The 26765-nt window shown below is 40.0% G+C and overlaps 1 protein-coding gene across 1 annotated transcript in view; it reads right to left on the bottom strand.

The window, feature by feature from the left end:
- The window catches only part of DPYD (dihydropyrimidine dehydrogenase), a 1420302-nt gene that overhangs the window by 481723 nt on the left and 911814 nt on the right, over positions 1-26765 (bottom strand). The window contains exon 14 of the mRNA XM_069737684.1: positions 2245-2409. Within this exon, the coding sequence (XP_069593785.1) occupies positions 2245-2409 (165 nt within the window). The remainder of the gene's footprint in view (positions 1-2244; positions 2410-26765) is intronic.

Here is a 26765-nt window from a genome sequence, read left to right as displayed (position 1 = left end):
ACCACGCAGGGGGACCTAGTGAATGAACTGAAGAGAGCTGGGACCAATGTAACAAGGCCTACCATAAGTAACACACTACACCACCATGGACTCAGATCCTGCAGTGCCAGACGTGTCCCACTGCTTAAGCCAGTACATGTCCGGGCCCGTCTGAAGTTTGCTAGAGAGCATTTGGATGATCCAGAGGAGTTTTGGGAGAATGTCCTATGGTCTGATGAAACCAAACTGGAACTGTTTGGTAGAAACACAACTTGTTGTGTTTGGAGGAAAAAGAATACTGAGTTGCATCCATCAAACACCATACCTACTGTAAAGCATGGTGGTGGAAAAATCATGCTTTGGGGCTGTTTCTCTGCAAAGGGGCCAGGACGACTGATCCGGGTACATGAAAGAATGAATGGGGCCATGTATCGTGAGATTTTGAGTGCAAACCTCCTTCCATCAGCAAGGGCATTGAAGATGAAAGTGGCTGGGTCTTTCAACATGACAATGATCCAAAGCACACCGCCAGGGCAACGAAGGAGTGGCTTCGTAAGAAGCATTTCAAGGTCCTGGAGTGGCCTAGCCAGTCTCCAGATCTCAACCCTATAGAAAACCTTTGGAGGGAGTTGAAAGTCCGTGTTGCCAAGCGAAAAGCCAAAAACATCACTGCTCTAGAGGAGATCTGCATGGAGGAATGGGCCAACATACCAACAACAGTGTGTGGCAACCTTGTGAAGACTTACAGAAACGTTTGACCTCTGTCATTGCCAACAAAGGATATATTACAAAGTATTGAGATGAAATTTTGTTTCTGACCAAATACTTATTTTCCACCATAATATGCAAATAAAATGTTAAAAAAACAGACAATGTGATTTTCTGGATTTTTTTTTCTCAGTTTGTCTCCCATAGTTGAGGTCTACCTATGATGTAAATTACAGACGCCTCTCATCTTTTTAAGTGGTGGAACTTGCACTATTGCTGACTGACTAAATACTTTTTTGCCCCACTGTATATATATATATATATATATATATATACATGTTACTGAATTTTAGACAAATCTAATTTAATGATTTCAAACATGCGATTTATTACGAACCCAATCACACCTATTTTAGTGATCTGCACAGGATACAAATCATTATTGTTAATGCATAGTGCATTAGAAATAGTCTATAACCTCCTTTTATGGTTTAATTGTGGAACTGATGCTACTTTTGCAATCATGTACAGTACATCCTACACACTTTTTCAGCTGCGCTATTTTTAATGCTGCTGTAGCTCGGACATTTGAAATAATTACAAAAACACTAATTTTCTCTTTAATTTTCCAGGAAATCACAGTCGGCTACAATTTTGTTGAAGCTCCTTAATGCTCTCATGGAGAACCCAGAATTGTAACATGTCAATTACAAACCACATAGAGCAGTAATATGTTTACTAGAGATGAGCCAGAATTGAAAAATTTTAAACCTCACTTATTTTTCAAAATTGTGAATGTGCTGAAAATTCTGGACCCAATGAAGTGATTTTTCCATTGTTGGCACTTATTATCACAGCAATTTATAGTATATTCTAGTGTAAGGAAAACAACTTAATCCACCAACTAAAGATAATATTGGCATAACCAGCACATCGTTGGAAGATTTCAGATATTTGATGGTGCACAGCTGACATATGGAAATTAGCTGTTTTGCTCCAACAGATCATTCTTTGCGGTCCCTGAAGAAGCGCTTGTTGTCCATACATCAGCTGTGTAACCATATTCTCCTTGTTGTTATTTAGTATCTGGAATAAAGGAAGAATGATTTACTAACTGGTGATGAGTGCTGCTTTCTTTCTGTCTTTTGAGGATAAGCTAGTGTAAGGAAGCCTTTACTGCTAAAGGATTGGACTAGTCCTGGAGTGCTCAACTGTTTTCGGAACTCTCATAGCAATGAAAGGAAAAATGTTCCCACATGGCAACTTCTCCATTCATAGCATTGCAAATCAGGGCCTAGTTTTTAAGATAGATCTGGGTTACAGAGGTGCAACCCTCATTTTTCAGACATTTATGTCATATAATTTGTCTGCAATGGAATACTATTCATCATACTGGTAAATGCCATGCTATCTTTCTTGCTTTAAAGAATTGGATCTGTTGGGCACAGAGCACCTCCATTTACCTGCTACAAGTCTGGGATCACGTGAAGACCATTCATGCACTTACATTGCTAAGCTATGCAGATATCAAAAGTAATTTTAGTAATTGGAACTTACATGTTGAGGAAAGTCAGTCTTCAATTCAGTAATAGATTTACACCAGTAAGCAGAAGTCTTTTCACTAATAAGTTCAATGTTTAAGAAGGCGCCTTGTCCGGGACCATAGAGGTGGCCAGATGTTGTTCCGCGTATAATTCTAGGTGAAACATTAGTCACTATATCCTGCAAAAAAAATAGCAGAAACAAGATTAATTGAATACAAAAATACCAGTTTAGGAATGTATATAGCACTGAATATACATGCAGATAAACACCATAGTACAGGAGAAAATATCCACTCCTTGTCATGCAGTTTGCTAGATGACATATGACCTCTATGAGGATATAATGAGTGTAAATCCTGGTCCATAGAAGTATATTTGCTAGCTTCATAGATCAGTTATGCGATATTGCCATCACTCAAGTTGCATGACTAGATAATGGGCAGACTCAAGGGAATATCATTCGAAGATGCTTTGTCCACTAATGAAACTCAGTATGGTTACACTGTAAATTGTCGATAATCAAAATAACACGAGATAATTGGAGAAAACCACCCTGAAATGATGAGGACATCATATATAAAAAGGCTGTACTGTCATGAGTGTGTCACGCCAACCTGAGAGTTCTGGGGGTAGGCGATCACTGCATATTGTGAATCACAGATATTCCATTTAGCCTGTGTATTTGGATCCCATATTAAAGGAATTTTGTTTCCTTTAGTGCTGAAGAGGTTAACGACTAGTGTTGAGCGATACCGTCCGATACTTGAAAGTATCGGTATCGGATAGTATCGGCCGATACCCGAAAAGTATCGGATATCGCCGATACCGATATCCGATACCAATACAAGTCAATGGGACACCAAGTATCGGAAGGTATCCTGATGGATCCCAGGGTCTGAAGGAGAGGAAACTCTCCTTCAGGCCCTGGGATCCATAGTGAGGTGTAAAATAAAGAATTAAAATAAAAAATATTGTTATATTCACCTCTCCGGCGGCCCCTGGAACATCACCGCGAGGAACCGGCGTCCAGCAGGCTTCTTTGTTCAAAATGAGCGCCTTTAGGACCTGCGGAATGACGTCGCGGCTTCTGATTGGTCGCGTGCCGCCCATGTGACCGCCACGCGACCAATCAGAAGCCGCGACGTCATTCCACAGGTCCTAAAGGCGCTCATTCTAGGAATTTATCTGAGGAATGACGTCGCGGCTTCTGATTGGTCGCGTGGCGGTCACATGGGCGGCACGCGACCAATCAGAAGCCGCGACGTCATTCCGCAGGTCCTAAAGGCGCTCATTTTGAACAAAGAAGCCTGCCGGACGCCGGTGACTCGCGGTGATGTTCCAGGGGCCGCCGGAGAGGTGAATATAACAATATTTTTTATTTTAATTCTTTATTTTACACCTCCGATACCGATACCTGATACCACAAAAATATCGGATCTCGATATCGGAATTCCGATACCGCAAGTATCGGCCGATACCCGATACTTGCGGTATCGGAATGCTCAACACTATTAACGACCCTTTCTATGCTGGTCAGAAACATGTAGCTCCATTTCACCTGCTTCTAATCTGGTCATAACTCTTCCTATAAAACCTGGCCAGGCCCTCTCTGTCCTGTCAATGGAAGCTCCACTTCCTTGCTCTTAGGAGACGCTGTGCTGAATAGGAGTTTGTTGTTGCTATTAGAGATTCATCTTCCTGTGCTGTGTGCTAAAGCTAAGTAGTAGAAGTTTGGAGTTGCGCTGTTCTGTAGGTTGCTGTTGTATGTGTGTGTTTATATCCTGTTTTATCTTTGTGTATGGTTTACCTTTAATTTCTGTCCCATGCCTCATGGAGTGAGGGAGGGGACAGATTAGGGTTTTTACAGAAACATAGTAAGGTTAGAGACTCGGGCTCTCTACCTTTAAGAATACCTACAGGACAGGGCTAGTTAGAGTCCCAGCTCCAGGGATAGTATGAGGCCCCTCTTCCTTACTGAATTGACAAGTATCTTGCAAGTATGGTCTAGATCAGTGTTTTCCAAACTCCAGTCCTCACAGCCACCAAATGATCATTATTTCAGGATCTCCTTAGTATTGCACAGGTGAGAGAACCTGTGACAATTTCTGATGCATTTATGATAATTTCTTCACCTGTGCAATGCTAGGAAAATCCTGAAATCATGGAGGCCATGAGGACTGGAATTTGAGAAACACTGGTTGCCAGGATTTCTAACCCAGCAGCTCTTTTGCACCAGGTGGCAGCTCATCCCTTTGAGCAATTCAGCTTGCTGGACAGTTCCTTGCTAACCTAGATACTAGTACCTGTGTTGTTCCTGATTACCTCCACCCTGAGATCCTGATTGGCTCCACCCTAAGTTCCTGATTGGTTCCTCCCATGAACTTCTTGATTGAACTTCCTACTTAAGCCTGTCATTTCACTTCCTTCTTTGTGCGATTATTGAGCTCCCAGCCTTTAGTCAAGCTCTCCTTCCATCTGCTGCCTTGTCCTAACCATACTGCTGCTCCCATGTATCCACCTCTGGCAGATTCCTGACTATAAAACCTGCTTATCCTTCAGACTATACTATTGATCCCATGTACCTACCTCTGGCTGATATCTGACTGCGCTACCTGCAGGTGCTGTCTTTAATGATTGCAATACTACTACTCCAATCCAGGTCAGTTCTTAACACTGGTCTAGATAAGGGAATAGTGCTCAGAAAAAATATTTTTGTTTGCTTGTGTTTTTCTAATATGCAACCCTTTACTTAAGCCCATAAGGACCAGGGGTATTTCCATTTTGTGCTTCCATTTTTAACTCTATTACTTTTCCATTAATGTGGCCAGGTGAGGGTTTGTTTTTTTGAGGGACGAGCTTTACTTTTGAACAACACCATTGCTCTTACCATATCATGTACTAGAAAACAGGAAAAAAATTGTAAGTGCGGTGAAATTGCAAAAATGTGCAATATCACAATAGTTTTTTTTCCATGTTCACTAAATGCTAAAACTGACCAGTCATTAAGATTTCCCGGTGTGTAGATACCAAACATGCTTTTTATTTAAGTGGTGAAAAAAAATCTAGAGTTTGTCCAAAAAAAAGGCACCATTTTCCGAGACCCGTAGAGTCCTCATTTTTCAGTATCTGGGTCGGGGTGATGGCTTTTTTTTGGGTGCTGAGCAGACATTTTAATTGATACCATTTTGGGATAGATACGATGTTTTGATCGCCCAGTATTGCATTTTGTTGCAACAACCAAAAAACTTAATTCTGGCATTTTGACTATTGTCCTTGTTACTCTGTTTACCAATCGGATTAATTAATTTTATATTTTGATAGGTCTGGCAATTCTGAATATGGCAATACCAAATATGTGTATTTTTTATTTATTTTTTATTGTTTTATATTGAATGGGGCAAAAGTGGGGTGATTAGAACTTTTATTCTTTTTAAATTTTTTATATATTTACATTTTATTTTTTTTTACTTTTTACTTGCTTCAATAGTCTCCAGGGGAAACTAGGAGCTGCAATCATCTAACCGCTTGTGTTACACATAGCCGGGCTGCAGCCCATCAGGCGGCACTCATAGCAGTTCAGCAATGACAGCCACAGGGGTCTCATGCAAAGCCCGGGTTGTCATGCCAGCCAATCGGCGATCCACGGCCATGTGACAAGGGTGCCGATGGGCTGAGCTAAGACATGCATCTGGTTTGTGCAAGTTAAATGCCGCTGACAGAGATTGACAGAGGCAGTTAACTCATTAACAACCGCAAGTGGATTTCAATTCCACCCGCGGCTTTTAGGAGCACATAACAGATGATTATATCAGCTGTCATCTGCCGGAAAAGGTGCAAGCTCATAGCCGAAGCCCGCATCAACGAGGGGGAGGCAACCTGTGACACACATAGCACGTCAGAGCTCGTTAAGTTGTTAATATTCTGTTCCTTTCAATTAATGTTAATATTTTTATAGTGCTTTTGTCTAAGTAAACAGTATTAACTTAATGGTTGCACAATGGGTCCAGACTAAACCATAAACTATCTAATTCCAAATTAATTTGTTCCTCATATTGGTGTGCATTCGGGGAACGGGGATCGGTGTTAAAGCTCCTTAGAAAGCACTCTGAAATTAAAGAATATGCAAATCTAAACATTTCTAAGATCACTTGAAAGAGGAATTAATATGCACAATGCTTTAGTTATATAGATTGAAAAAAGACTAATGTCCATCAAATCCAACTTTTCTCCACTAATTACATTCTAGATAGCATCCCTTTTTTAAAAGCTGTTATAGTGTCTGCCATTACTCCCTCTTGTGGTGGAGAATTCCAGAGTCTAACTGTTCTAACTGTAAAGAACCGTTTCCTATTTATCTACCAGAATCAATTTGCACCCCCCCCCGGTATTTGGAAGGTCTTTGGAAGGAACAAATCGTGTGCCAGTCCTGTGTATTGATCACACATATATTTATACATGTAAAAGCTCAACCCGCCCAACTTTTCCAACCTCTCATCATATGAGAAGCCTTCCATCCATTGTAATAAGCTAACTGCAACCTTTGAACTGACACTAACTTCTGAACACCCTTTTTAAACTGGATCCCATATTCTAGATGCGGCCTCACCAGTGATTTATAAAGGGGTAAAAATATTTTGGAATCATGAGATTTAATCACTCTTTTTATACACGCTAAAATCTTGTTTGCTTTTGCAGCTGCTGCTTGACAAGTCTGTTGACATCTATGCTGATCCATAAATTTCCCCATGTAAAACATATTTGACATGTAAACATATAATTAAATATTCTCCCTATCTCCAACTTTACCACATTGTAAAGTTGTAATTGCCTAAACTATCAGCATTTTGGACCTGTGGAGAATAACTCAGTGTTTAGTAAAGGTAGATACTGATTTAGTCCAAAAAAGTAACGTTGATCGGCACATCCAAAAAAATAGATAGTCTTCAAATTTAATTCCATAAGTATCAAACAATTAAAATTCACAGGCTAGTGATAGAAAAAACACCCTAATAAGTTTCTGGCACTGTGTGCGCCCTTAGTCATAGAGAATGTTTTGGAAAATGTTGAGATATCCCCTTTGTCAGAGGAAGTCATCTCAATAATTTGTTCTTTGACAAAGTTGATGAGTTGATGGTCAATAGCGATGAAATGTTGATGAAGATCAAATGTTTCCAGTGGGCAATTAGCTGTTTGTCGTTTTCCTGGATTCTGAAAATCACAGTGATCAGCTATTATTGACAAGGAACGTGGCAATCAGATGGACATTTTTATTGAAAGAATAACTAGATGACCATATAATAAATGTAATGTAGTGATTGCAGCTCTGGGTTCTGAGAGAGGCACTAGGACAGGTGCACTAAGATATGTGGATAGAAATTGATTTCTTGAGATAACTCTAAGATCACGTAGATTATAAACTGATGTGACTACTTATGAGAATTCCAACTTTCTGCAGTCTAGATTGTTAGTATTCAACCATTAGCTCTATAGCAGTTTTAAAGCTCCAGTAATTAGAAAGTAATGGTAGAGGCAAGAGTGGGTGACAACTGGTCTGGATGGGGTGTGAGATAAAGGGAATGAGGGTGGAACATACCGTACTATGATGAAAAAGTGAAAGACTGTAGTGTCATATAAGGCACAGCATGGTCTGCGTCTGTAGTAATATAGAGGAGATTACAATGGCATAGATATGTGTGAACGTATTATGGAGAGGGGAGGGGGAGCAGCATACCTGGTATTTGCGCAGATAGGTTTAGGCACACAGACTGGACTGTGGATGAAGGAAGATGACCTAAGTACCTCTTGTCATGGATGTGACATTTTGCGTTGTGTAACTTTGTGGTTCTCTGAACTATGTACATATTTTCTTTGCACATTATGTTTTTCTTTTGTTTCTTTTTGTATATATTTGTAAATAATATTTTCTTTATATCCACGTTTGTAGTAACTGATGAAGGTCCAGATATAGGACCGAAACGTTTTTTTTGGCTACTACCATTAAAATCTCACGAGCATTAAGTTGAGTGCCAGGTTCTTTCTTTTAGTATCACATGGTGTGGGAACCTACCTGGGCACCACTAGTAGTAGTGCACACGGCTTTATCTTTGAAACTGGTCTGGATGGTACCAAAATACTGGGTCATTTTCTTTTTCTTTCTTTTATGACCTATAATGGCCCTGAATCACATCATCAATTTTGGCACTTTAAAACTAGATTTTTAAGTATTGAATATTAAACAGCACAATTACAAAACAATAGAAAAATAAAACACTATTTAAGCTAAAGTTACACGCAAACAGTCTTGAAGGCAAAGCTCACACAACATTTCAGAATACCAAACGGCAGCATAGCGAATAAAGGTCATTTAATCAAAGATTATTAAAATTCTATATAAAAACTTTTACTCCCCTGGCCATAGAGTTTAAGAGATCTGTGATGATATAACATGAACCCCATTAGCACACAGCAATTAAGGTCAATTTACATATTTTAATTAAGAGCCACCCCATATAAAACAATTACGGTAATAAGCATACTAACTGGATTTCATAACATTTGGACATTTCTTTTCCCACTAGATAGACAGGAAGCCTTAATTTGCATTAATTAGCTCTGATCTGCATATGTTTGATAAGGCATACCCTTGCCACATAATATTATTTATTCCTAAATCTGCCAAATGTCACTATTGCAAAGGATGGGAAGATGCTTTCTTAAGAGGAGCTAAAAATCGTTGTCTTAATTTACATTATTAAAATATTGTTTTGCACTATAATGGATGGATTCACATTATAAGTAGAGATGGGAAAACCCAAACAGTAAAGTTCAGCGTCCATACTGAACACCTACTGTTCGGGCACGGACAATGAACATGGACTTCACCAGGAAGTTTGTGTTACTGTTCAAGTTCAGCCCCCCGAATACTGGGTGTTTGTTGCGCTGTCATGTGTGTCATCACCAACAGTTAGACAGCTGCAGTTCCCATGCTGTAAAATGACAGCGTAAGAGTGCAGCTTTGATTGGAGGTATAAGGTTTATCTCCGGTCACTGTTGTCAGCTGATAGGACTACTGCTACCATCAGCCGATGCCTGCTGCCACTAACAGTAAGAGCAGGAGCGAATAATGAGAGTATTCATCAGCCGGTGCCTGTGCTGTAAATAAATAATAATTAAAAAAAAAACACAGCATGTGTTCCCTTGTATTTTTTGATAACCAGCCAGGGAAAAGCTCACAGCTGAGGGCTGCAAACCTTAGCTGTCAGCTTCAGCAAGACTGGTTGTCAAGAACAGAGGGGTTCCCAGGACTTATTTTTAATTACTTAAATAAATATAAACTTTGTTGCTCAACGCGCTTTGAAGTTTCAAACTTCTCCATGAGGACAAAACCACGGTAATCTTATCATCAATTGACGACACCGCAGGTGAACCCATACCATTCCAGCACCTTTAAAAAAATGTACAGAATGTGGCAGCTAGGATTGTATTTCTGTCCAGCGGCTTCACCTATGCCTTCACCTTGTGCCAGCCATTGTACTGTATACCCATCCACTACAGAGTAAAATATAAACTTATCTCTCTCACCCACAAAGTTATCCTCAGTTCTGCACCACCTTACATCTCCTCTCTCATCTCTGTCTATCACCTTACTTGTGCTCTCTGTTTTGTAACTGATCCAAGACTAACATCCTCCATAATCCAAGCCTCCCACTTCCATCTCCAAAACTTCTCTAGTACTTCGCCAGGTTTCTGGAATGCACTTCACCCGAAGATCTAATTAATACTTAACCCTCACTTCCCTAATCTCTTTCCAGTTCCGCTTCTTCTAATTTTTTCTCAGAATCTGGTCTCTCTTATTCATCGGTCTAAACATTCCCCATGCACCCAATAGCACTTGGTAAATGCACTTGTACAAATACTGGCTGATGACTGGATCATGCAACTTATTTGAAATGTCCTATTTATTATACTGGAAAAAAGCAGAGCGCACTTACCGGAGTAAAAAAACGTCAATCCTTTATTCGGACATACAAAAAAATCCAGCAGGGAGAACAGTGGAAACAGATGGATGATGGCCGTTTCGTGCACAACTAGCACTTCAAAGGGTCCTGACCAATTCTAATAGACTGTTTCATGGACTTGTATTTTGTGAGCTGCACCTAAAGGATTTATGGGGTTATAGTAATTCAGCTTGGCTTGGATTGAAAGGGTTGGAGGTAGTTGGATCTGACGTATAACAGCGGTGCGGATGTGCTTTTCTTTTTTTGCTGTTGGCTATTTATTATACTGATGGCTGAACCACACAAGACAAGTCTATAGAAAATGAGGTGCTCACTGCCCTTAGGTAAGGTGCTCAGGAGAAAAATAGTAGTATCGACAGAAAAACTCCGGCACACAATTGAAGTCAATGTAATTTACATGTGAGTTTATTAGGAAATTTCCATCACGTGGTAAATGACGTTTCAAATAACGACGTTTCAAATAACGTTAAATCCGTTTGAGGAAAAATTATACAGGTACAGGTTTTCTTGAAAAAGGCTTACAGGCCGACACGTTGAAATAATTACCTGTGAATTGATGAATAGCATTGTTTTCTTCGTCTCACTACGTATGCGGTGTTATTAATTTTTCCTCAAACGGATTTAACGTTATTTAAAACGTCATTTACCACGTGATGGGAATTTCCTAATAAACTCACATGTAAATTACATTGACTTCAATTGTGTGCCACACAAGACAAGCACATTCTACCTATTGTGTCCTCTCTATTTCCTCACTCCTCCTGTATCTGTTGAACTATGTATTATCTGTACATGTCCTCCTCAAGTGTAAATAGCTACTGTTCCTATGACAACTGGAGACTAGAATTTGTCCAATTAGTCTATAATTAGCTGTCTTTATTTCTTACCCCAAACCTATAGAATGTTTATGGGGTCCTTCCAGCTCTCTTTTAGCATAGGCTGTCAGAGAAAATATGGATACGTTCTACTGAATTTCAAAATCCAATCCATTTAATATTTGGGAGGTTGAGCCATAGCCAAAAGTGTTTGGCAGAAGCTTAATCATTTACCCCTATTCAAAGTGCATGTCTGCTGGGCAAAATTGGACATATATGTGTAGAGAAGGGTCATTACTAGTTGTCCAGTTTTCTATTTTCTCTCTTTAGTGTATATTTGTATTAAAATACATCAGAATGCAGTACATTGAGGTACTACTACATTTCTTGACATGCATCCTGGAAGCTAAAAATGCAAATATTTTGTCTAATTTGAGCAAAGGTGTTTTCCACTCCCAGTAAAGTATCTAAAATAAGAAACACAGTCCGAACTCACCCTCCCTGAGTCCAGCACTGGCTCCCCACTGAAGCGGTGACGTCACGTTGACAGCACACATTACTGCTAGATCAAATCACCGAGCTCAGCATTTGTGCAAGGTAGACAACATGAGCCATGATTGGCTGCAGCAGTGATGTACGCTGTCTACGTGCAAAGAAAACACTGAGACAAGAGTGGCTACAGGACAAGGAAGAGGAAGTTATGCTTTCCGTTTGTAAATGTAAGGTATTTTACATTGTTGGGGTCCACTTTCCTGAAAATAGAAAACCACTTTAATTTGGGTGAAAATATCTATACAATATAAGAGGTGGTCTGGGACACCAAGCACCCATTCTGATCAGCTCTGATGGAGGCCAAGAGTAAACCTGAAACAAACTGCACAGTTTTGTTCACTATGTAGTGGCCGCTGCAGGGTACTGCAGGTCAGCTGCAATTGCCTTAAAATCTATAAAAGTTGTTCTACAGTTTTCATCAGCAGATGCTACACAATGAGCAGAGTAGTGCTATTAAGCTGTAAATTGCTTGCATCCAGCTGCGGCACTAATTACAGCTGATTATGGTAGACCCTCATTAATCTGATATTGATGACTAGTGATGAGGGTGTTTACTCGTTGCTTGGGTTTTCCCGAGCATGCTTGGGTGTCTTCCGAGTATTTTGGTGTGCTCAGAGATTTAGTTCTTCTCGATGAGGCTGTAAGATTTGCGGCTGCTAGACAGCCTGAATACACGCAGGGATTGCTTGTTTGTTAGGGAATCCCCATATATATTCAGGCTGTCTAGCAGCCGCAAATCATGCAGCTGCATCGACAAAAACTAAATCTCCGAGCACACCCAAATACTCGAAGGACACCCGAGCAATGAGTATACTCACTCATCACTATTGATGACCTCGGTCATCAATATTTTATGCCCGAGTTGACCTACTTGAATTCCCAAATTGCTAGATAGCAATATAAAAATAAAGAAAAAGAAGAAGCAGAAGCAGCAGCATGCAGCACTGTTTCTGGGTGCCGTGCCCTTTAGGCTACATTTTTTTTGTCTTCTAGATAGCAATATAAATATATGGATAAATAATAAATAAATGTAGTCAACATTTCAAACAAAATATTAAAAGACTTGAAGACATATAAACGAGTCTTTGTTCACCACACATAAGCAAAAAGTATCACTTTTTTAACTCATTTGTATTTTTTTCAGACTTACAATAGTTTTCAATTAACTTTGACAATTTTCCGTCATGAGCATTCACAACATGACACCAATGTGTGATATTATGTGAATTGCAGAGACCTTTAAGACATGTATGATTCTATAGCTCTCTTTGTAATAATGAATTCTAAGGGAAAAGCACGCACATCAGAAATAATGTGGGAGTGGGAGACATTGCAAGAGAGTGATAGAAGATTTCTAGCTGTCACAATTTAATTATTAGAAACACATATGAAAGGACATCACATATTGGACAATCACTTCAGACGCCCACAGACTTGTCAGAGGAATTGAATAAACTGATCTAAAAGAAATACCGCCAACCAATGTGATAAAGTACAGAGCAGCTGATGTAAAAATCATTTGTATGAGAAAAATAAACATTTTCTTCTACTTCTTAACAGAAAAATATAAGATATTTGGAAGCGTTTAGTCTTAAGGGAACCTGTCACGTTTCTTAAGTTTGGTAAACTGCTACTCTAGTGTTAAATTAACTTATCCCTTACAACACAGTGATCCATTTCACACACAAATGCTTGATTTAAAAATCAAAAAACAACTATTATTTATGTATTTGTTATATGCTAATGAGAGGCACTAGTTCTGCCAGGGCGTAACTTTTATCAGATTAGTCCTGCTTCAGATCCTGTAATTACATCAAGGGGACATGATTGACATCCTTTATACCAGGGTCAGACTGTCCCCTGGCTTTGGCATTTTCTTTTGTCTGTAGCTCCAGGGCTTCTGTCTATGCACTAATGTACTGCCTACAGCTCCTCCCAAGTTGGGATAACCCAAGAGAGCAATACGTACTGATGGAAGCTTTACTCCACTGATGGTTGCAGGTCCTTCTGCGTACTGACCGGAAAACTGCTCCAATCAGCTGCCTACTTGTAACTGCTCTTTCCTTGGTTGAAAATGTATGTGAAAGCAGAGTTAACAACAGTAGCTGTTAGGGCTAGAGGAACACACCGAGTAAATATAGATGTTTTTATTGTTATTGGTGCGTTCGCAGCCCGGGGTCCACCGTGCAGGAGAACCTGCTGCTAGCAATCGGCGGCACTATATGGCGGTATGGACTAACTCAGTTAATTCACCGAGTAGCCATGGAAGCAAAGCACTGTGCCCTGTTAGACTTCACAGAGGCACAGGCTAACTGCCCAAACAGAAAGCAGTCAGTGGTCACACATGCACATAAAACTCCTTGCCGGAGGTGCCAGCATTCTAGGGGCTTATTTCAGCCGGTTCCCTAAACACACTCTTACGTGACCACACTGGTGCAAAGCACATAACATAGAACAATACTAGCGCATGGCCGTGCGGCCATGCGAGCCTTAAATAGTTGCAGCACGTACAGGACCTTCCTAGAAGGACCAATGAGAGGCTGCCACAGAGCGTGAGCACCTACAGGACCTTCCTGAAAGGACCAATGGCCTTAGGTGCAGAAACTGATGATGTGACCCTTGATCTCCACTGAGAGATCTTACTCTGGGCATGCTCAGAACGAGAAAAGCAGGACTTAGTCCCAGAAGCGTCTGCTCGCCGCTGCCCAGCACTGACTCCAATGGCAGAAGCAGGAAAAGCAGCAGTAACTCTTTGTACAGAGTCAGACTGAGCGAGACGCTGGGACCGACATCTCCGCTGAGCAGGCTCCACTGTGGCAGGAGAAGAATGGGAGACCACAGCGGAGATGGCCCGAGATTCCCCCTGTGCAGAGGCAGGAACTCGACCCCTAACAGTAGCATTCTCCCAGATTGTTGAACCTGGGGAAGAGCGTTGATAAAATGACAGGTGATCAGAACAGCGTTTTGGACCTGCAGCCATTTGGAATTGCTTTGTTTTAAGGGAACCTGTCATGCTTCTCCAGTTTACCAAACTTCCCCTCTAGTGTTAAATTGGCTTATCACTGCATTACAATACAGTGCTGCATTTCACACACAAATACTTCTTTTATTCTTGGAAAAAAACACTATTATGCACCATGTGTTATATGCTAATGATCAAGAACTACTTCTGCGGGGGCGTAACTCTTGTGAGATTAGCCTTTCCTCAAATCCTGTAATTACATCCAGGGAGCATGAATAATATCCTGTTTTCCAATGTCAGACTGATCCCAGGCTTTAGCATTGTCTTCTGTCTGTAGCTCCAGGGCTGTTATCCATCCACTACCATAATGCTCACGGCTCCTCCACGGTTAGGACAACCCAAGAGGGCAATGCATACCAATGGAAGCTTTACGCTTTACTCAGCTGATGATGGAACCTATTTCTGTATACTGACTAAAACACTGTTTCATTCAGCTGTCTGTTTATCACCGCTCTTCCCTTGGTTGAAAACTTGGTGTGATCAGTGCTAACAACAGTAGCTCTTTTTGCACAGATTGAAGGGAAGAGAGTTGACAAACAGAGAGCTCATTGAAACAGCGTTTCGGTCAGCAAACAAAAAGAGTAGCGACCAGCCAAAAAGAAAAGCTTAAGCCAGGATGCGGCACTCTCCTGGGTTGTCCAAAGATGTGAGGACTGGTGATCAATACAGTGGTGCATAGACAGCATCTCGTTAGATGTGGACAGTAGACAAGGACAATGCCTGTGTTTAGTCTGACCCTCAAATAGAGTAGGTCAATCATATCCCCTGGATGCGATTTTTGGTAAAGCATTGCCCTGGCTGACTAGTCCTAGCTCAATAGTATATATAGCATGGTGGATGTTTTACACAACATACAAACACTCCTATGTAGAGCGATGTGTTGAAATTCCCTGACAGTCAATTTAACACTATAGTACTAGTTGACAAGCTCAGGAGGCCTGACAAGCTCCCTTTAATGATTGCTCACCTGGAAATAAATGATCTTGCTGAAAATCATAGCATATTATTTTGTCTTGTTTCATGTTAGATGAATATATAAAGGGCTGCTATGCTTATATTGTAAGGCCGCTAATCCTATGCTGGTGAGCTTGTCAAAACAAACTATTGACAATTAATATGCTTCATACATATAGAAAAACCTTCTATGAGGCTTTGGAAACTGGAGGCATGTCAGATAATAACACATTGATCATGGCTAGACTTTTTTTTCTGGCTTACTTGTAATTAAAGAAAATATGTCGCCAGGTTTTTGCTACCCCAACTATGGGCAGCATGATGTAGAAACCGAGAATGCATTCGAGTAATGTATCACTTACTGGGCTACTTTCTGCAGTTTTGATAGAATAACGTTTAACTTTGTGAATGTGTCTGAGCCAAATGAAAAACAGCAGAGGTGGAAAGAGAAGATAGAAATAGGAGAGCGAGAGAAAAGCAAGTGGGAAACAAAGAAAGAAAGATTGCCCTAATTTCAGTACTTTTTTCATAGTCTGTTTTGTATATCCTTTCTGAGACTGAAGGCTTTAAGGTGCAAGTCAGGTTGCCGAGGTAGCCTGATGCACGGGGAGAAAAGCTAAAATTTCCAAGGAACAAAAATGCGTCTATTTGAAAAACCTTAAAACTTTATTCGTGCCAAATCCAGGATTTGTATTTCCTTTGCATTTGCCAACTTATTTTACTTGGCTGCTGTCTTGCATATACAGGAACAACTAAGGTAATGACATTCTAAAGGCTATATATACATTTTGCATAATGAGAATCAAACCCACATTTACATTTTATATCACGACCAACACTCTCTACTGAAAACCTGAGTTTTTCTTCATTTACAAGATTGACATGGTGCAATCCTTACATTTTATCACTGTAAAATCAGGCAACATATGCCTGTTTAAATAGCTCCCCGTTTAACAACTGTCTTAAATGTTACGATAAATAGAGCAAAACACTTATATAAAATGTTTAAGTTGATGCTCTATTTCCACATTTAAATGCTGAACATATGCTGGCAATCTAAGCGCTGTTATGGAAGAATATAATCTATAAAATGTAAGAAATTACACCAATCCCCAAAGGAAATTACTTCGGAATACAAAATGTATAGTTTGGAGTTAAGAAATTGACTTAACATCTTACTACATTTTGGTTAGCCAATTAGAATTAAAGCGGTGTATAAGAGTACAATTGAAAATATCTTCTTTATTGCTTGGAATAAGCGCCATGACTATCAGTGCCGTCTGTCTTGTATTTTGGCAAATTGATGTTCAAAAAAATATATTTAATTCCACCCAATTAGATGCATCTGGCTAGCTTTGACTAAGAACCAGGAAATGGATTAACTTTGTGTCAGTCTGCTTGATGTTGAGAAGAGTGGAGTGTGTTGAAGCTGGTGAGTGACCAGCCAAAATGTAATCTGTATCTGGGAGAGAGACAATCCAGAATCTATCTGAATGTAGACTGCACGGGTGAGCTAGGAGAGCTAGCAAACCTGTGTGTTGGAAATGCAGAGTAAGTGTGTGGAAGCTGCAGCCTTTTCAGTGTGAACTGTGCCAAGAGTTGAATATTTCTGTTTGGCGCAGTAAACTGCTAGAGTCCAGACTGAAGGTGATAATGAAACTGGTAAGACTGAAGCTCTTCTGTATATAAAGTTTGCACCAAATGTGAGGACTGTAATCTGTTTGGGTGAGTCCACATTGAAATATATGTGCTTGCTGAAGGAGCTTATTATTTGCTGTTATACCTTAATACTCCTTGGAGTTTTATAAAAGCAATAAGACAGGACATGTTTCGGCCAAACTGCATTTAATGTGTGAACGCTACCTAATACCTACCTGAGAGCATAAATCTCTACAGCGATCAGAGTGATGACTGTCAAGTCCTTTGCTGACACAAACTACTGCGGATCCTGGAGAGAAGGTAGATGTCATTTTCATCACCTCTGTCCTCTATTCTCAGATACCAACAGTCATTCAGTGTGATTCATGAAGTAAAGACAGCAGCAGCTGTTCTTCTCTTGGTCCATTACTTGGGCAACCAGTTTGATGCTTGAATTTTACTAATAATTATAACTATTTAAATCGGTTTTGCCATTGTAATATAAAGTACATCAATCTAAGTATGATATTTAATAGCAAGGGCTTCCATTCTTCAAGGAGTGGCAAAACTTTAGTTCAAGACTAGGACTTCCACTGAACTGATGTTTTAGAAAGGACTGTTCACTCAAGGGAAAAAGAACTTTAGATACAGTTGAAACTAGAAGTTTACATACACTATATATAAAGACACATATCCATGCTTTTCTCAAAATCTGATATGAAATCAGAATAAATGTTTCCTGTTTTAGGTCAATTAGGATTACCATAATTATTAATATTTACCAAATGCCAGAATAATGAGAGAGAATGTTTTAAGGCATTTTTATTACTTACTGCAAAGTCAAAAGTTTACTGTGCCTTTAAACAATTCTGGACTGCCCATATGATGATGTCACGTGTTTGGAAGCTTCTTTTTGGCAACATCTGAGTTAATTAGAGACACACCTGTGGATGTATTTTAATGCACATGTGAAACACACTGCTTCTTTGTGTAGCATCATGGGAAAGTCTCAAGAAATCAGCCAAGATATCATGAAGAGAATTGTGGACTTCCACAAGTCTGGCTCATCTTTGGGTAAAATTTCCAGATGCCTACAAACAATTATATGCAAGAACAAACAAGATGGGAATGTCCAGCCATCATACCAATCAATGACCTATTAACCGCCAAGAGCAAGCGACACTACTCTGTCCTCCTCCTCCTGGACCTGTCCTCTGCCTTTGACACAGTGGACCATTCCCTGCTGCTGCAGACCCTCTCATCCCTTGGAATCACAGAATTGGCCCTATCCTGGATCTCATCATACCTAACTGACCGTACATTCAGCGTCTCCCACTCACACACCACCTCCTCACCTCGCCCCCTATCTGTCGGAGTCCCGCAAGGTTCAGTTCTAGGACCCCTGCTCTTCTCCATTTACACCTTTGGCCTGGGACAGCTCATAGAATCTCAAGGCTTTCAGTATCATCTCTATGCTGACGACACACAGATCTACATCTCTGGACCAGATATCACCTCCCTACTAACCAGAATCCCTCAATGTCTGTCTGCTATTTCATCCTTCTTCTCCACTAGATTTCTAAAACTTAACATGGACAAAACAGAATTCATCATCTTTCCCCCATCTCACACGACCTCCCCAATGAACCTATCCATTACAGTAAACGGCTGCCCACTCTCCCCAGTCCCACAAGCCCGCTGTCTTGGGGTAATCCTTGACACTGATCTCTTCTTTAAACCACATATCCAAACCCTTTCCACTTCCTGCCGCCTCCAACTCAAAAATATTTCACGGATCCGCACATTCCTAAACCAAGAATCTGCAAAGACCCTAGTCCATGCCCTCATCATCTCCCGCCTTGACTACTGTAACCTCCTGCTCTGTGGCCTCCCCTCTAACACTCTTGCACCCCTCCAATCTATTCTAAACTCTGCTGCCCGACTAATCCACCTGTCCCCCCGCTATTCCCCGGCCTCTCCCCTCTGTCAATCCCTGCACTGGCTCCCCATCACACAGAGACTCCAGTACAAAAGCCTAACCATGACATATAAAGCCATCCACAACCTGTCTCCTCCATACATCTGTGACCTCGTCTCCCGGTACTTTCCTGCACGCAACCTCCGATCCTCACAAGATCTCCTTCTCTACTCCCCTATTATCTCCTCTTCCCACAATCGCATACAAGATTTCTCTCGTGCATCCCCCCTACTCTGGAATTCTCTAACACAACATATCAGACTCTCGCCTACCATCGAAACCTTCAAAAAGAACCTGAAGACCCACCTCTTCCGACAAGCCTACAACCTGCAGTAACCACCGATTGACCAAACCGCTGCACGGCCAGCTCTTCCCTCACCTACTGTATCCTCACCCATCCCTTGTAGATTGTGAGCCCTCGCGGGCAGGGCCCTCTCTCCTCCTGTACCAGTTGTGACTTGTATTGTTCAAGATTATTGTACTTGTTTTATTATGTATACCCCTCCTCACATGTAAAGCGCCATGGAATAAATGGCGCTATAATAATAAATAATAATAATAATAATACGACTCAGGAAGGAGATTGGTTCTGTGTATAGAGATATAAAAGACAGCGCCTCACATGTTGGGTTCTGTGTCCCAGAGATAAACATGCTTTGGTCCAACATGGGCATATCAACCCAAGGACAAAAGCAAAAGAGCTTGTCAAGATGATGATGGAAGCTGGTAAGATCGTGTCAATATCCACAGTGAAACGAGTACTGTATCAACATGGGCTGAAAGGCCACTCTGCAAAGAAGAAGCCATTACTCCAAAAGAAGCATAAAAAAGCCAGATTAATGTATGCAAATGCACAAAGGAACAAAGACCTTAATTTCCACATATCCTGTGGTCTGATGAAACTAAAATTGAACTTTTTGGGCATAATGACCATCGTTACGTTTGTAGGAAAAAGGTAGAATCTTGGAAGCCTAAGAACATCAACCAAACTGTGAAACATGGGGGTGGCAGTATCATGTTGTGAGGTTGTTTTGCTCAAGGAGGGACTGGTGCGCTTCACAAAATATATGGCATCATGAGAAAAGAAAATTACGTGGCAATACTGAAGCAACATTTTAAGACATCAGCTAGGAAGTTAAAGCTTGGGCAATGACCCAAAGCATGCTGCCTAAATGGAAACAAAGTGGCTTAAGGATAACAAAGTAATAAAAATGCCTTAAAACATTCTGTCTCTCATTATTCTGGGACTTGGCAAATATTAATAATTATGGTAATCCTAATTGGATTCCTAAAACAGGAAAGTTGTATTCTGATTTCATGATTTCATGTCAGATATTGGGAAAAACATGCATATGTGTCTTTTTACATAGTGTATGTAAACTTCTGGTTTCAACTGTATGTAAGTGTTGATCCAGCTCACCCATACAGAAGTTACCAGCGATCCTCGGCTTGGATTAAACCACTCCTGCAAGGTGGCGGCAATCAAATGAAAGATAGGGAGAATACAGATTTTTTTTCTGATTAAAAATATGGAAAAAAACTTTACTGTACATTTAGATAAAACAAGCAATTTCCAATACTGTAAAAAATATAAGAACTTTACGTAACTATTTCAAACTAATACATAGTCCTTACTCACAGATTAGTTTGAAATGCATAGAAAAAACTCATATCTTTTACAATTTTGGGAATGGCCTGTTTTATCTAAATCTGGAATTCCCTGTTTAACTAAATAAACAATAAAGATATTTGCATATTTTTAATATCACCCTATCTTTCACAAGTAATGATTTCACCCCTCATTTCTTGGTAGTCTTCCAAGCTAGATTGGATAGGATCTGTGTTTTTCAACGTGAGCCTTTCATTGGGAAGCGACATATAATATTCAATCGTAGCAATCAATCGAGTCAAATTCAAGGCATTCCCATTTGAACAGCAACACAAGTTTTGAATATCCGACCTACTGCTTATCATGGTGCTTCCCGAAGAGGACATAACAGTTTCTGTAATCATCTTTTGACTAAACTGAGCACTGGACTATAGGTACCGTCACACATAACGATATCGTTAATGATATCGTTGCTTTTTGTGACGTAGCAACGATATCATTAAGGAAATCGTTATGTATGACAGCGACCAACGATCAGGCCCCTGCTGGGAGATCGTTGGTCGCTGGGGAAAGTCCAGGACTTTATTTTGTCGCTGGACCTCCCGCAGACATCGCTGAATCGGCGTGTGTGATGCCGATCCAGCGATGTCTTCACTGGTAACCAGGGTAAACATCGGATTACTAAGTGCAGGGCCACGCTTAGTAACCCGATGTTTACCCTGGTTACCAGCGTAAACGTAAAAAAAACAAACACTACATACTTACCTTCCGTGTCTGTCCCCGGCGCTCTGCTTCCCTGCACTGGCTGTGAGCGCCGGCCAGCCGGAAAGCACAGCAGTGACGTCACCGCTCTGCTTTCCGGCTGGCCGGCGCTGACAGTGCAGAGGAAAGCAGAGCGCCGGAGGACAAACACGGAAGGTAAGTATGTAGTGTTTGTTTTTTTTCCGTTTACGCTGGTAACCAGGGTAAACATTGGGTTACAAAGTGCGGCCCTGCGCTTAGTAACCCGATGTTTACCCTGGTTACCAGTGAAGACATGTCTGCGGGAGGTCCAGCGACAAAATAAAGTTCTGGACTTTCCCCAGCGACCAACGATCTTGGGAGAAATCTTGGAGACAGTTGTGTGAGGGACGAAAGTGTAGAGTAGAGTAAAAGGTCTTGGCAGGATCGAAGATTACATGAGGGAAGATAGTGGGATATATATATATATATTTATATATATATATATATATATATATATAGAGAGATATATATAGATATATATGCATATATATATAATATAATAATAATATAAAATATTTTTATTATTTTTAACAGAAAAGTTTTGACATCCTAAAACAACACATACTGTATATTAAAGTAGTCCAAGATTAACTGACTATGGGGCACATATACTGTTTTATTGTACTCATTCTGAGAAGTAATAAAATAAATGTATATTCTCTATAACAGTTGTGTAACCCAAAAGGTATATTGATTCCAAAACATTTTCTCTCATAATAAAGGATTACGCACATGCTTAAAACAAATTGTGTAAAGATAACTGATTCACCACTACGGTTGTGCATGCTCCATCCAATCATTTCTCCATTATGGAAACTTAATATATATTGATCACAGATCATAAAACCACTTAGGTCTAAACAGCACTGGTTAGAAAAGAAGAACAAAAACTATTGTGTGCCATGATTTATTTTCTTAATTTCCTATTTATGCTCATTAGGCCTTTATGAACGTTGGGTTATGATAGATTAACCGTGGTCCTGCATATAATCAGTTTATTATGGCCATTTGTGATTGATGGCGGATAATGCGATACAGTGACAATCTGAATTTTTGGATGCCTTGCCTTTTGAAATGCCATACATGTATGCATAAAGTATAAACAATAGAAAATAAAAAATTAGGCTCTTTTGCAAAAAAAAAAAAAAATCATCAGTTACAAAAAAATATATGTAGTTCTTTCTATCCTTATTTTTGCAAGAAATTAGTTTAAGACGCCATGCTTTAATGTTACACATTTTATACGCTATTTTTTTTACACTATTGCAGTTAATAGTTTTGTTATAACTATTTGATATATGTTAGAATATTCTTCATCCTAACATTTAATACATTTCAACTCTAGCTTTTCTAGTTCCGGTCCATAAAAGTGTTTTTTTCTCCCAAATCCAATAAAAACAGAGAAATAATTTGAAATGTTTTATGCTAAAGTTATCAAATAATCAGCATTCTTTTTCTTACTGTGAAGCAAATAAATGCTGAGGCTTGGAATTATTTTACAAGCCCTATTAAAATTCACAAAGTATTTTTTTTCAGGGTTTTTTTTCTAACAACTTGTAGTCAATTAACGACAGGAAATAATTGTTATTCAGTCCTAATTTTTCAAATTTAAAGAGATCTTGTGAGCAGTTCTCTATTATATTTGATCCTTAGTGGCCATCACAGTGCTAAAGCTGATCAACACATAAGGTATATCTCACACCTATGAGAATGAATTATATCCGAATGTTCAAATGGTTTTTTTTTCTTAGTAAATTGTTCATAATAGAAACAAATTTAAATTTTTTAAAGAGATTAGTACATTCTATGAACATTATATTTACTTGCATCTTCTCAATCAGGTCCCAGGCAGTATCTCACAGAGAGACTTGACGAAACATTGGTATATCACTGGATCAGAAGCAGGAATGAAGTAACGTTAAAAATATCACTGCAGAGTTGAGTTCTGCATCGCCCACCATATAAACAACATTAAAGATTATCTATTACCAGGTATTTGCTACCTCGTCTGAGAGCAGCATAATGTAGAAGTTGAGATTTCAGCAATTTACCACTTAGTTTAGTGGGTACAGCAGTTGTAACACAATCAGAGTTTTTACATGTAACACAGCACAGCTGAGAAATCTTAACCTGCCACACCTGGCTCAATATGTACATTGTCTATTGACAGTGAGCTGCTTATCAAAGGAGAGGGCGTGGCCAGTAGTGATGAGAGAATGTGCTCGCTACTCGAGTTTTCCGAGCATGCTCGGGTGTTCTCCGATTATTTTGGGTGTGCTCGTAGATTATGTTTGTTTCCCCGCAGCTGCATGATTTGTGACATGTTAGGGAACCCCCACATGTGTTCAGGCTGTCTAGCAGCCGCAAATCATGCAGCTGCAGGACTCAAACATAATACACGAGCACGCCCAAGATACTCGGAGAACACCCGGACATGCTTGGAAAACTTGAGTAACGAGAACACTTGCTCATCACTAGTGGCCAGTCTAGCAGGTGCATGAGATCTAGTTGAGGGCTGATAATGTCCTGGTGATAAAAACTTCATTGTAAGTAAACAACAGAACACAGCCTAAGAAGTTACATATCCCTGAATTCAGTGTTTAATCCCTATCTCATGCTGTCCTCATATCACTAACCAAAAACCTACTGACAGATTCCATTTATGCAGTCAGTAGCAGTAAGCAAATAAATTTGATGCAAATTGAATTTGTGTTACATTTTTAGGAATTTGCTGAATACTGTGAATTTAAATAATTTGGAGTAGCTTCATCTGAATCAACTAACATGGATACCATTTTATGGTTTTTAAGGTTGAAGGTAGACATAAGTCCAAGGAGTTGAACGTGTTGATGCAGAAGAAAGTAAAAACCCCAAGAGACAAATGTTGGGAAAGAAATTCCTTTAGGGGAAAGAAATTCCTTTCCGTCTCCACGTATGACACTGGTTCCCAGTATTAATGCCCCGTCACAGAATCTAGTATCCATCATTTGTAATGTTATATTTTTCAAGAAAGGCATTCAGACCTTCTTTGTATTTTTGTAGTGAATCAACAAATACATCATGTGGTAGAGTTGGTGCTTTCCCATTGTGTGCTTTGCCACGTTCAGTGGTCCTGTCGGGGCTTATGTCCGAACCATTCACAAACTGTGATTCAGGCATGTGCACTGACAGGGCCATTGACTATAATGGTGCAGATAGAGTCAACGTGTGCTGTGCCTTGCACCATTTTCAGGCGTATATGACTACTGGAGGCGGACACCAAGACATAGTAGACTGCCATCTATGACTATGATTGAACCTTCTTTCCTCTAGATGTAGAGGATGCCCCCTTGTCACCATTGCAGGTCTAGGTGTAAAAAGATTGTTAGAAAGATCTCTGTACTGTTCATTCATATATTTATACTTTGTAATAAAATCAGACTTAAACCTTTGTTTTTCCAAACTGAACAACCCCAAGTTTGATATAACCCTCGGAAATGTAGTTCAACCATTCCCTTAATAACACATTTCAGAAGACTGCATCAGCCAGAGAATAATCATATCACCTGGGGCAGGCTTAACGTAATGCCTTAGAAAACATACGAAAAAAAACCCATGGAGTAACTCGTAAAGGTATAGTAATGAATGCCTAAACAGATTGCTGTAAAAATATAACACTCTTTATTAATTATATAGAAAAGACAAGGCACACAAATGTATGAAAAAATCACATAAAGTATACAAAAATGATATCACAACTATTGGACAGGTCTAATAGCAGATGATGCAAAGAATCTGGCGTGGCAGGCTATCCATAACATTAGAGCGTTCCCAGTACCCACACATATATATGCATAAAGGGGGGGAACCTCAAGGAGTGAACCTATGAAGCTGGGTAATCGCCATACAGGGCTTATCAGTAATAAGGTGCAAATAGTGCATGTAAAAAAATCCACCAGCCTGTCTTACCCATTGGATGCCAGATGCCACAGCTCAGGTACCCCAACGCGCGTTTCGCCACTGCTTCCTCAGGGGGCAGTGTGTCCCCGTAATGCCTTGCAGCTATCATATCACAAGGTATAGCACAGCCAATAAGAAGGGACTATCATAGCCAGTATAAAATCAGAGACAGGAAATGTAGCAGAAATTTAAAGAGTTTATCTACTATCTCGACATGTTGTTTTTATATAAAGCACTAAGTGCTTCCCTTTAAAAATAAAAATAAAAGATATTCTTGTTCTAGCAATGTCAGTGCCATATCTGTTGGCAGCTAACCAGAGGCTGGTATTGGGCTTCTGCACTCTCACTTCCTTCGTGGGAACAAATGGAAGAAGTGAGAGAACAGCAGTCCAAAAGTGGCTGCTGATTGCAGCATGGCTCATGAGACAGAATTTCATGCAAACCCCTGGAGACTCGGCACAAACACCACAGGAACAGTGCCGGTTTGGTAGGTTAGTAAGTGTTATTTCGATGCCTCCTTCACCCATCTGTGCTTAAACGCGTTCATGGTGCCAACAGTGTTTTCTATCAGTGTGTGATCAGTGTTTTTCCACTATGGTTAACGACAGAATTATATTCCAAAGCTTCTCCTATACTTTGCAATGTTAAACACATACAACACACGTATAGCACATGGATGCCATCAATGTGCTATACATGCTTTTCATGGACCCATAGACTTGTATTGGCCCTTTACATCCATGTTGATGGAAAAAACATGGACATGTCTCCATGTGTTATGCATGGACACACAGTCTGTGTAACAATACAGACATGTGAATAGCAGCATAGCTTATATTGGGTTTGTGTGGTATCCATGAAAATAATGGATACCACGTGTACTGGAAACACGGACATGCGAAGGAGGCCACAGAGATAGTGAGAGAAAGGTTGTGGCCACATTGCGTATTTTTGGCCAAAAAAAATCATGTGGCAGAACAATAACAGTTTACCATAATTGCATGTAAAAAATGCAACATGGCAACAATATGTGAATGCAGCCTAAATATAAGGCATAGAAATGCACATTACAACCAATACCATGATGCACAATAGCAAAGAGAGTAGAACCAGCAGCTTCTGAATGGGATGTCATTCATCACGCACCATACACTGAGGGGATAATATCACAACACACGATTGTTATGTCCCATGACTGGGGAATCAGACAGTATTCTATTTTACAT

This window comes from Ranitomeya imitator, chromosome 8 (genome assembly GCF_032444005.1).
Source record: "Ranitomeya imitator isolate aRanImi1 chromosome 8, aRanImi1.pri, whole genome shotgun sequence".
Lineage (NCBI taxonomy): Eukaryota > Metazoa > Chordata > Amphibia > Anura > Dendrobatidae > Ranitomeya > Ranitomeya imitator.
The sequence above is the reverse complement of the archived record's forward strand: the minus strand, read 5'-3'. Positions and strand labels throughout refer to the sequence as shown.